We start from the raw sequence: 13,405 nt of genomic DNA on the forward strand, positions 1-13,405 counted from the left end.
CACACAGCTAATATAACCCTCAAAATGGATCTTTACAAGTTGTTTGTCATGCATGCTGCATGCATACATCGGATCTTATGAGTATTGTATTTATTTGGATGTTTACATTTGATTCTGAATGAGTTTGAGGCTGTGCTCCGTGGCTAACGGGCTAAAGCTAACATTACACACTGTTGGAGAGATTTATAAAGAATGAAGTTTATGAATTATACAGACTGCAAGTGTTTAAAAATGAAAATAGCGACAGCTCGTCTCCGTGAATACAGTAATAAACGATGGTAACTTTAACCACATTTAACAGTACATTAGCAACATGCTAACGAAACATTTAGAAAGACAATTCATAAATATAACTAAAAATATCATGATTTCATGGATCCATGTCAGTTATTATCGCTCCATCTGCCATTTTTCGCTATTGTTCTTGCTTGCTTACCTAGTCTGATGATTCAGCTGTGCACATCCAGATGTCCTGCCCTTGCCTAATGCTTGAACATGGGCTGGCATATGCAAATATTGGGGGTGTACACCCCGACTGTTACGTAACAGTCGGTGTTATGTTGAGATTCACCTGTTCTTCGGAGGTCTTTTAAACAAATGAGATTTATATAAGAAGGAGGAAACAATGGAGTTTGAAACTCAGTGTATGTCTTTTCCATGTACTGAACTCTTGTTATTCAACTATGCCAAGGTAAATTCAATATTAATTCTAGGCCACCTTTAAACCCTCACAGTCTTCCTCTGAGTTTGCACTTTCGTGACGTAATGCCGCTTTGACTGCCGGGTAAAGTCCTCTGCATAGCTCGCAAACTTGTGGGCCCATTGTAAGTCCACAAGAAGGAATGTGCATAGAAGTGTGCCATTTGGGATTCAGCCTTCGTATTTGGATGGGAGACACACTTGGGAACAATCAAAGAACTAATCAACAAGGAAAACTACAAAGGACTACACAACATGGCACAGAACAGGAAATAACATGAAAGTCCACACAAGACCAAGGGAACACAGGCTGGCATCATGATAAATATGTTACCCCTAACACTGCACACGATATTGCTTAATTACATCTTTAATTAATCAGAAATGAATCAAGCATTTAGCAGTGCCATGATAAAATATAATACTTTTAAGAATATATACCACATATGCATGTTTCAGCATGGTGGCTTCTCTGCGCATTTCTTTATGTTTGTGTATAGTTCTTAGGTTTGTAGGGCCAGGAGATGACCTCAGGTCCTGCAGATTTACTCAGATGATGGAACAGAGACTGGAGAATGCTTTTGCTGAGGCCGAGGCCATAGTGATGAACTCTCACAGTGGCCTCACTGTACAGGTAAGAAGGCCTTAACTTTCAAATACCTTTATTAACCTCTAAAACTATAACTTTTGCATGCCAATTGAGGTATGTAGAACTCTATACAGTAGGCTTGCATTTTTTGGGAAAAAAAGTTTAAAATACTCTTTCATTTTCTTTCATAATTTTTTAGTTTCCGTCTTCTCTTTTCTCCACAGATTTTGAGCACATCTCAGTCTTTGGGTTCTCCTGCAATATCTCTGATATATGTGGTGCATAATGGCAGTGTCTCTCTCAATGGCACAACAGCCAGTAACCTCCTCAGCCACCTGACCGCTGAGCTTGTCGGCTACTTCTTGTTTTACCCTCCACTGATCACTGCTGAGCGTAAGTGCTTTCTGCAATTGTTACAATTTGTATAGTATGTATAGTATAGTATGGATATAGTCTTGGTATAGTATGCAAAACTGACAAACTAACAATAATTCAGTTAATTAATTTTTGGTTAATATTTTTATATATAACTGTCACATATTCATTAAAAAAACAAACAACTAAACAGCATTAATGCTAAAAAAAGTTTTTCAGGACATGACTATCTAAACATGATAGAGGCATGATAACATTGATGATTCTCTTCAGAGAGATTAAGCATTTACCGTTTGGTTTGTAGTCTTCACAGGTTCATGCATACATGGGCCAGGGCACAGCACGCAAATCAAAGCCAATTATAAGGAAAAATAATTAACAGTAGGGAATCCCACATACACTTGTGTGTGTGTCAGTGTGGAAAGAACACGGTTCCACTAGCAACTGTAATGTAATGGTGAGGATATCACACATCTCACTGTCACACTTTTGCTAATGCTGACTGTGAGGTTGCTTGCTTTCTCCTAGCTGTCAATTCTCTGGTCTGCTTTGTCTTTGCTTTGTTGAAGTTTTTGATTAACTTTTCAATAAGTAAAATGCATTTATTTACATAACCGTGCCCTAACTAGGGTTGTAGTAGTGTTTTGTATACTTTTGAGGGTACTGCCCCAGTGACAAATTGTTGTACCCCTAAAGGTACAATTTTTGCACGTTTGTTCCAATGTCTTAACTCTGAATGCACCCAAAATTGTGTACTGTCATAGTAGTAATTACATTTAATGAAGAATTTAAGTAGATATCATGTGCATCATGTGCAGTGGAGACAATATCTGTCTCTGTAACAATCTCAAAATTATTTTGTATCTATATCTGTATTCGGATAAATCTGGAAGTGGTCAGGTTTTCATTAACAAATCAAATCTAATAATATGCCTTGTATAGCTCATAAAATAATTATTTTTTTATTAGAATTATAAAATATATTGAACTATATTCTAATTAAAGCAATAATATGAATTGTTAAATAAAAGGGGATTTTATTTATTTATTTATTTATTTATTTATTTATTTATTTCCAGAGAAACTTTGTGTACAGAGTTATGTCTGGACAACCACAACCTCAAATAAGAGGACTCCAGCTGATTAGAGCTGATTAGAGAAAATGGAAATTGAAAGAAAATGTTATGGGTGTCTGGTTTAAGACATGCTTTTTTGACTAGCGCAAACCTTAGTAAATCACCTTTGATGATTAATTTAGATACTTTCCATTCCCAAAAGTTTGTGTTTGAAAGGGAAATTCTTACAAATTAATATGGAATAAGGTCAAAATAAGTGTTTGAAACTTATTGAAACTTGAAAAGATAAGTGTTTGAAAATTGCAAATTTTTGCTCTGCATAACATTGAAAATCTGAATAAATTACAAAGAATACATGCATACATTATCCCCCGGTTTCACAGAAAAGGCTTAAGCTAGTCCTAGACTAAAATGCATGTTTGAGCTGTTTTAACTGAAAGCAACTTGCACTGACATATCTTAAAATATGTCAGTGCCATTGTTTTGTCTCAAGATGATCACCAGTAATGTTTTGTATAGTGTACGTTTATAAAAGCTACTTAAATGTCCTAATTGAACTAAGGCCTAATCCTGATTTAGGCTAAGCCCTGTCTGTGAAACCGGGCCATTAAGTAGTAGAAAATGTGTTTGATATAGTATCTTAGTTGATGTCAAAGCTCTGATTTCTGAGAGACTCACAACAGCAACGTGGCAATTTGATTTTTGATCGCATTGTTAGCCTGTTCTCATTTAATTCATAAAGTTTTTCACTCATTTACTTTACACACTCATTATTTCGTAGTGATTTTAGAGGTTTATAATATCGTGGCTATGCTATCCCCTGGCTCACTTTTAATCCAGCAAAGTCTGCAGATTAGTTTTCCTATTATTCGATAGAGTTCTTTATTCATTTTGAAGCCAATATCCGCGCCTTTCCGAATAAGGTATTCTGCTTCGGGCACGTCCCTAACTCATGTACTACTTTTTGCATACTGTACTGTGTAAACATTTTGTGTGTAAACATTAAACACTGGTCAAAACACTTGGGCTGTTGTTCTTCAGATGAGACCTTAGAAGACCTTAGTGGAGTGATTCAACAGCTGTTGGAATTTTACAGGCTGCTTAGTGATTCTGCCTTAAAGACAGGATGTCAGCCAGAGCCTTTAATCACACTGCCAGTATGCAATTGAGTAAAGGTTTCATTTGGGGAATGCGGCTAGTCTCTCTGTACTGTCTGTTGGAGAGTAGATGTGCTCAGCTAAGCCTCTAGACCCAGGATCAAAGCAATGTCTTTGGAAACAAGCTTTCTTATCTATTCTTCCACTCTACAACAGTTTCTCTTGCTTCCTTTCTCTTCCCTCTCACTATCTTTCCTCTGCAGCTCTGGAATATCATAACCTCAACACATCAGTAGCAACCAGGCCATTTTGGATAATCACAGGTAAACATCTTATTGATGAATGTTCACAGAATTTCTATAGTTCCTTCATTATGAAAGATTATTTTCACTCCCATTCTCATTATATGGAGTGATGTTGTGTAAATTGATATTGGTTTTGTTTTTTGTTTGCTTTAATATCATATATAAGCTAGAATACTCTTAAAAGCTCACAAAATTATTGTGGGAAACATCTGGGAAACTTTTTGTTGTTATATTACAAACATTTTTGCATAACATGTATAACAAATTAAACCATTTGCTCCAGTGAGTTTGTATAATACATATAATAATATGCTGCCATTCTATGGCAAGATTAGATCATTTATATTTCTTTCTATTTTATGTAAACACATCAAACCATTATCAGTTAATCAAAATTTGAGTGTATTGAATAATGCTTGTATTCATGAATTGGTAAGGGACACACAACGGTTGATCCTGCTTTGAATTTGTTTGGAACCATTTTCATTGGCAGAGCAAAAACAAACAAAATGACAAAGTAAAATTTGGTCCTTTTTTTTGTCATTTTTCGTCATTAGTTTCATCATCGTTTTGGTCATGTACAGCATAATTGAGAAGTAACTATTGTGAGCAAGACGCTACAGCAGTGGTTCAGCAGCAGCTCTGAACGTGAGGGCCAGAGATGAGAAACTCTGCAGCAAGACTCTTTCATTTAATGTCTCTCCCTCTCCATATCTCTCCAGTGATTCAGGATGTGGAAAACTCCTCTCTGGAAGGACAGTACCAGAGCTTTGCCAGTCTCATGGAGGAGCGGTTGGCTGAGCTCTTCATGGTGGCCCATCAGCAAGGCATTCGCTTTAAACGGGCAACAACGGTGGGCAGTTACACTGTCCAGGTACAACCTAATGGAACTTCCAAGTGCTAATTTATTAAGCAAATTTATTGCGAACAAATAAAAAAAATTTGAAAAAATTAGTAATTTTAGAAGACATATTCACATACCCCAAGTAAGAAATGGCCATAGTTTGGCCCAACAACAGTATAGTTATTTCTTACTTGAATCTGTTTTAGCTGTAGTTGTGGAGTTATCGTTGTTTGTCATTTGGAAATCGGCCAAACTCTGATACTTCCATATGTATGTACTTCAAATGAAAGTAGTTTGGAGATCTACAATGTATGCTAAAAATTTGTAAATTATTGTCATTTACAAAGAGTGCTGTTGTTACAACCTACCCATCTACTGGGGTATGTTGTAACGCTAAAAGAAAACATGGACATTTAAAATTTTTAGTGCATGAATTTACTGTGGTAATCAAATTTCCTTATTCAAAATTTTTAGTATGCCATTCCCCATCACCACCTCTATTAAAGGCACAATATGAAAGATTTCTAGCTGACCCCCAGAGTAAAGCCTCGTTTACACTGCACGCGTGTGCGGCACATTACGGCTGCGACGCGGCTACCGGAGCTGATTCGCGGCCACTCTAGTCAATGCTCGTGTTTACACCAGCCGCGGTGCGTTTGAGAACCGTCCCAGAAGCTGCTCGCCGCGTCGCTAAAGATAGGCGCCTCGCCTATTTTTGACGGACGCCGCGTCCAAGACGCGCAGCTCAAATACAAAATAAAGTCAAAATAATCACGTGGTGTAAACTCCCGCTCATATTTCACATAACTACGATGCCAGAAACTGACGACAAGAGATTCGAAGTTGAAAAACTTGAAATTTATTTGTTTTTGTTGTCCATAACTGGAATTTTAAGTGTGTTAACTTCATCTGTATGGCTACAGCAAAATAAAATATGGCATAGCAATAAACACAATCAAACCGGACAAAATATAACCATTTAGCCATTAAAAACACGGAAAAATCAATGAAAAAACGTCAGACATGCAAATCTTGTGGTCTCGGGAATCCAGCCGCTTCGCTTCTGAGATGCTTCTGGTGTGAGTTGACACCGCTCAGAAGACGGAACAAAACCTTGCCGGAGCCGTAATGCAACGCACACGCGTGCAGTGTAAACGAGGCTTGAGTTTTTTTTTAAGGTGACCATTATTTTAGAATGTTTGCCCTTATTCCATGGCGACGCATCATGCTTGTCACGTAACACACCGCAGCCACAATAACACTGTATGACAGATGTATTGCTATTATTTTGTATTTCCTTTTTTATTTAAAATATTCACAAACTTGCTTACCATGTCATCAACTATCTGAAATTCTGATTCTCAAATATGTGTAAGTGAGTTTGTTTTGTCATTTAAAAACCTTTATAAATGATCTTTATCTTGATCTAAAATGTGAGATTATAAAGAACAACTGGTAACACTTTACAATAAGGTCTCATTATTTATGGTTACATTTGTTACAGAAGGTATCATTTTTTTGTTAATGTTAGTTAAGAAATACAACTGATCATTGTTAGTTTTATCTCAGGTCGATTGAATAAGTTATTTTGATTTTAGTAATGTTAACGTGCACTTTCATTCAGCATGTCTCCTTCACTCGATTCGCCATGTGCTTCTCCTGCAGGTTGGGCTTGTTTACATCTGAGTGCACGTGTTGTGCATTTTATACGGTTGATGGGGAAAGTATTCTTAAAATGTGTTATAAAAATGTCAATAATTCGTAATAAATAATTATATATGCTATTTTAAAGTCTCCGCGATAACAATATCGTGCATATTCATTATCGCGATTGTATTACCGAATATGGGCACGTCTACTCAGTGTGCTAATAAATGCTTTATTAACACGTATTCCTACTCTATTTCATGATTAATTCAGGTAGTTATAAAACCTGTAGTAGTTGTGAGTTAACTATTTTGTGAGCTCATCTAAAGTGAGGACTATTTATGCCTCGTAAAGAGTGATACAGAACATAGAAATATTTATTTCAAGATGCAAAAAATTAAACTGTACAACTGTACAAAACTGGTTTGATTATGACTATGATTTGATTTGACTATTTACTAATGCTTAACTAATAATTCATAGCGTGCAGTTATTATAAAGTGTTACCTTTTTTTTCTTTTGTAGTTGTCATTTAACAATCATTAACATCATTACAAATTATAAACCAAAATGGATATTATATTATTTTCTTATCTCTTTTTTTTTCTTGCTACTTTTTTTTTTTAATCATGCAATATTTATCCTGAATATATTTTCACACAAAAGCTACTATTGTACATCTTCTACTGTTACCTGAGGAGAGATTCATGTAGTGATTTCACCCTGCTGCTCATTTCTAATTAATTAATTTTACAGGCTGCATCTGAAATCTCATCCTTCCCTACTATATAGTAGGCGAAAATAAGTATGTGACAATAGAAGTATGTCCAAATTCACAGTACTCATAAGAGAGTAGGCAAAAAGTACCTGTATGACCTACTACTTCTGGAGAGATTCTAAAGTGTGCATTCAATGGACACTTTACTGTCCCATGAGGCCATGGGAGAAGAATTGTGAATGGCAGTGAAGCGACACAACTAACAGTGGTCGGTCACATCATAATGACAGCATGGTGAATGTAGTTCTTTTACATACGTTTACGTTTACATTTCCAGATTACATTCATACAACACACATTCATACTCATTTTTTTAACAGTCATTAAGTAATTACTTATTCAAAATACGTATCTACTACAGAGAGTATGCGATTTCGGACGCAGCCCAGTGTTAGAGTGTTTGTTGGAAAATGTTTAACATTCAGGTTTACCACATAAAACTGTGTCTATAGAAAGTGATGAAGCTGTGTTTTATTGCATTCAGATGGTTAGTATCAGGCGTGTACATGGGCCAAAAAACCCAGCTGAGATGACCTACTATGCCCAGCAAAACGGGACCCCACTGCTTGGCACATCTGCAGCCAAGCTTCTGAACACAGTGGACTCGCAGACCATGGCGCTCACACTGGGATACTTTGTCCAACTGCAGGCTGAAGGTCAGGATTATGTTCTCTTCAAGTTTAACTAGAATTATATACATTTTAATTATAGAAATGTTACAATATGCAAAATTAGTTGAATTAGTTATAAAAATATGGATATGTAACTAAGGATACTTTATTTCCAACTGAGACATGGAAAAATGTTATCTTTTTTTTTTTTTTTTTTTTTTTTTTTGTGATAATCAACATTGTTACATATGCTGTAAATTGAATCAAACCCAGAACATTTCTTTAAAGAATCATGAAATGTTTTACAGAACACAATTTCCTGTGTTGACATATTTCCTATTGACACAGGAAGTTGTGGAATATTTAAGGTCTCATTCTTTTTCTAATAGAAAATAATCTTTCAATGACATCACAGTCAATCTAAAACAGGATTTTCCACTTGCTTTTATTAGTTAGTGTGAGGCCAGTGGTCAAGATTTTGCATGACCCTGTCAACCTGGCTGCAAATACCATATTTCTCCTTTAATGGTCATTCAAAAATGAGCAAAGTTGCAAAAATGTACAACTTTGCATCAACCAAACAAATGTAAATAACTTAAAAAATTATGCCTTTCAATTTACTGTAACTTTGAATGGCTATAATTACTTATTTCATACCCAGAAAAAAAAAAAAAAAAAAAAAAAATCCATCAGTTGCACTGGTATTGGTGATACTGTCTTTCATTCATAGTACTTAGTAAAAAGATGCCTTTAAACAAATATTTAAAATATACTGCCTTTATGTTGTTTCTATATTAATTTGAAGTTTAAATTACATATTACAATATAAAAATATATATTTCAAATTTTAATGTTAGGTGCGATTAATTGTGATTACAGAAAAAAATTTACATATATATATATATATATATATGTTTTTTTTTTTTTTTTTCTTTGATTGACAGTAGTAGTAGTTTAAATGCATTTCAGTCATGACAACTTATTGACAATTGAATTGGTCTTGGCAGACTAGATCTGCAACACACACTGCTGCAAAGCAAGTATGGACTTGCTACTGCCAATAGATGTAGATGGGTGGAGCTGGGGGAGGTGGACGATTTCAGAGGAACTCTGATTGCATGCTGCAGGACCAGCTTACAACGAACAGTTAATAATAATATTTAAAGGTGCCCTAGAATTGAAAATTGAATTTACCTCGGCATAGTTAAATAATTAGAGTTCTGTACATGGAAATGACATACAGTGAGTCTCAAACACCATTGTTTCCTCCTTCTTATGTAAATTTGATTTGTGCAAAAGACCTCTGAAGATCAGGCAAATCTCAACATAACACAGACTGTGACGCAACAGTCGGGATCATTAATATGATCTAATGTACTGTTAAATGTGGTTAAAGTTACCACTGTTTCTTACTGTATTCATGGAGACAAGAGCCGTCGCTATTTTCATTATTAAACACTTGCAGTCTGTATAATTCATAAACACAACTTCATTCTTTATAAATCTCTCCAACAGTGTGTAATGTTAGCTTTAGCCACGGAGCACTATCAAACTCATTCAGAATCAAATGTAAACATCCAAATAAATACTATACTTACACGATCTGATATGCTGCATGACAAACACTTTGTAAAGATCCATTTTGAGGGTTATATTAGCTGTGTGAACTTTGTTTATGCAATGATAGAGTTGAGAGCTCTCGGGGGGCGGAGAGTGCGAGCAATTAAAGGGGCAGCAGCCCTGAATTGGCGCATTTCTAATTATGCCCCAAATTATGTTTATGTATATTCAATGTATTATAGAGTTGCCAGCTTGGGGGTGGGGAGCGTGAGCATTTAAAGGGGACGCACGCTGAATCTGCACATTTTTTATTATGCCCCAAAATAGGCAGTTAAAAAATTGAATAATAAAAAATCTATGGGGTATTTTGAGCTGAAACTTCATAGACACATTCAGGGGACACCTTAGACTTATATTACATCTTGTGAAAAAGGGTTCTAGGGCACCTTTAAATGCTGAACAAGCAATCTCATTGCCTGCAAAATCAGCAAAGGGCTTATCAGCTTGTGGCATGCATTAAATTATGTGATTGCTAGCAGACTGCATATAAATGGCATGCCATTTAAAGCCCATGCTATCTAACGTTTCCTGTCTAAAATAGATATGTTGGCTGCATCCAAAATTGCATATTTTCCTACTTTAAAGTAGGCAAAAAAAAAACAGTAAAAGAGTAGGCAAAACTACCCGGATGACCTACTACTTCCGGTGAGATTCTGAAGTGTGCATGAGATGGATACTTTACCATCCCATGAGGCCACAGGAGATGAATCGTGAATGGCAGTAAAGTGACACAAATGACATTGGTAGACCACGTGATGACAAAATGGCCGATGTAATACATCCAAATGACATACTACACACATTTATACTATATATAACATCCTTTTTTAGCGGTCACAAAGTAATTACTTATTTAAAATAAGTACCTACTCAAGAGAGTATGCAATTTCGAAGGCAGCCATATTTGCTAAAGGTTATTTTCATCAGCTTTACAGAATAGCATATAGAGGCATCAAAGCTAATAAACATGGACTAAAAGTCACAAAACTCAAAATATTGCTTTCATTTGCAATTCTTTAAGTCAACTAGGTACTGTATGATCCACTGAAAGAAGAAAAAGAATGAGTACTGAAATGTTGCTAATGTAATCAATAACAAAATTATTGTTGTGCAAACTAAATATTTTTCCCACCATGCAGCCGTGGTGAAGAATCCACCCAACAACCTGTGGATCATTGCTGCGGTGCTAGCCCCCATCGGTGTGGTGACCCTCATCATCATCATCATCACCATGGTGCTCTGTCATAAAAACAAGAACGATTTCAAAAGCGATCCAATTGGCAACTTCAACCCTCGAGTCAAGGTACGGCAGTGACTGGACAAATATCCTGCTTGACCATTTCCCATAAGGCACTGCTTTGCTCTTTAACTCTCTCATTATAACTCATTATGGTATTTTGTACACTCAGCATATTTTACAGTGGCTTCATCAACAGTTTTCCTCAAATGCTTACATGCTTTGCTTGCCTCTGGGAATACATCCCGAGAGAGTGTATGAGAGAGAGCAAGAAATGATTGATGACTCTTGATGCTGTTTTCTCTCATTTAGACTGCTTACTGGAGAGACGTGGGTTATTACCCTCAGGTAGTTATTCAGCTCTTCAATCATCTCACCTGCTGCTCTGGATCCTGATGTGCACACAGTGTTAAGGATGATGTGTAGTGTAGACAGGTCTCAGGGACAAATACTAATGATCTTGCACAATTAAAGGGTTAGTTCTCATACACACATGCACACACACAAAGTTAATTTCTGTCATCATTTACTCACCCATATTTCATTCCAAACACATAAAACTATGGGCCCTATTTTAACGATCTAAGCGCATGGTCTAAAGCGCACGGCACAAGTGCATTTAGGGCATGTTCTTATCCACTTTTGCTAGTTTAACAACGGGAAAAATGGTCAGCGCGCCAGGCACATGGTCTAAAATTGTTTTGGGCATAACATGCAATAAACCAATCAGAGTCTCATCTCCCATTCCCTTTAAAAGACAGTTGCGCCGCGAGCGGATTTGCTATTTACATGATGGAATTTGCATCTACAGGAAAAGCCCGATTCCACCAAAGCTTTTTTATCTTTATGCACACAATAATAATTTTTTACATTGTAAAACTTCTATTTTTAATATTTGGCATGTTTGTTTCCTGCTGCGCGTCCCTGTGTGTGTACTAAGCAGAGTGTACGTTGTGCACCCGCATATAGGCGCATATTACTAACAGGCTCTTTAAAACAAATATTGACTTTAGACCAGGTTTCAGTTGGTCAATGGTGCAGTCTATTTCAGTTGCCTCAAAATAGTAACACACAATCAAAGAGCCTGAACACACCTAATTTTCAGACCAGTATGCCCATGGGTGCACAAATGGGTGCAAATGCATTTGCTATTTAAACAACGTGGTGCTGGACGTGAAAATGATAACTGCGTCAGGCTGAAACTAGCAAAAAACACTTGCATTGTGCCTGCTGCCGCGTTGCACTGGGTGTATGATAGGGCCCTAAATTTTGTTGTTTAGCTAAGTGTCCTGGCTGCTTTTTCCATAAAATGAACATATGAAGACTGGGGATGTCGAGCTTCAAAATGAACACTTCAAACTTTCATTATATGTTAAACAGCAGCCTTGACATGAAAATCATACAGATTTGGAATGACATGATGGGACAAGATAAATGAATTGCACTGAATTTTTTGAGTGAATTATTCCTTTAAAATCACTCACATACAATTTTGTATTACATAAATATGAAGATTATGTTGAATTATGTCAATAGCACAGCATTTTTATTTTATTTTTTCTAATTAGGATCTGAATGTATGTGTGTGTACATGTGTGTGTTGTGTATGTGTTCCGTTGCGTGCTTGGATGCCTAAACAAGCTGAATATTTTAGGAATAAGGTCAGAAACTCTCTGATGATTTAGTTGAAAGTAGGCTAGAGGGACTATGGAAGGGACAAAAACCTCTTTGTTATAAAAATGCATTTAATACATCAATTCTGCAAAACCGTAAAACATGTATCCTCCTCACTAAAATAAATGCAGACAGCAATTCTCTTTTAAACATGCCAAATATATCTTATTTATTAGGTATAATGATCTGACCTGCTTTTCCCAATATACACCCTCTGGCCTAGTTTATCATTCACTATTACTGACAAACTACTGCCTGAATTTTGCTTGACCATTATAGAATGCATCATTGCTTTCAGTTATCCAGCATCTGAGGATTTGCTATTTGCAAAATCATATGCAGTGTAGTGGTTCAGTGTGGTGGTTGCAGTGCACAAAGACACAGAAGATATAAATAAGAGTCTTTATTAAATGTAAACACTTAGTAGAACACTAGAATAATCACAGGAACAAAAACCACCCTATACATAAACAAGAACAGATAAGGAGTGACTAAAACACAGGACTATATACACAATACCAAAAATAAATAAATAATAATAATACTAATAAAAATATAGATACGGAACAGGTGAGCATAATCAATAAATCAAAGAGTAACCATAGTGACAAACTAGGGAGTAATGAGTAACCAAGAAAACTATACAGAGTGGGGAAACTATAGAAAACAGACACAAAATATTAGTGTACGTTCACACTGTCAGTCCAAATCCGATTATTTGTGTATCCAATTAGAATCTGATCTAAAATTATGTCCACATTGTGTATCGCAACTGTTCAGATCCGAATTTGTGTCCATGCCACTTCGGAATATCTGCATTGGTTTCTATAGCAATGATGTAGGCATATGCCAA

The 13,405-nt window shown here is 36.1% G+C and overlaps 1 protein-coding gene across 5 annotated transcripts in view; it reads left to right on the plus strand.

The window, feature by feature from the left end:
* Positions 1 to 13,405, plus strand: part of kiaa1549lb (KIAA1549-like b) — a 128,277-nt gene that overhangs the window by 52,236 nt on the left and 62,636 nt on the right. For 4 of the 5 annotated variants that reach the window (XR_007181603.1, XM_048168609.1, XM_048168608.1 and 1 more), the window contains exons 6-12: positions 1,200 to 1,333; positions 1,513 to 1,681; positions 4,100 to 4,159; positions 4,864 to 5,015; positions 7,895 to 8,066; positions 10,781 to 10,944; positions 11,191 to 11,226. Coding sequence is in view for 4 of the 5 variants with exons in the window: in XM_048168609.1 (XP_048024566.1) it covers positions 1,200 to 1,333; positions 1,513 to 1,681; positions 4,100 to 4,159; positions 4,864 to 5,015; positions 7,895 to 8,066; positions 10,781 to 10,944; positions 11,191 to 11,226 (887 nt within the window). In the remaining variant the exon portion in view is untranslated. The remainder of the gene's footprint in view (positions 1 to 1,199; positions 1,334 to 1,512; positions 1,682 to 4,099; positions 4,160 to 4,863; positions 5,016 to 7,894; positions 8,067 to 10,780; positions 10,945 to 11,190; positions 11,227 to 13,405) is intronic. The other variant, XM_048168607.1, reaches the window with a different exon arrangement.

Source organism: Megalobrama amblycephala, linkage group LG19 (assembly GCF_018812025.1).
Source record: "Megalobrama amblycephala isolate DHTTF-2021 linkage group LG19, ASM1881202v1, whole genome shotgun sequence".
In the NCBI taxonomy this organism is placed as follows: Eukaryota; Metazoa; Chordata; class Actinopteri; order Cypriniformes; family Xenocyprididae; genus Megalobrama; species Megalobrama amblycephala.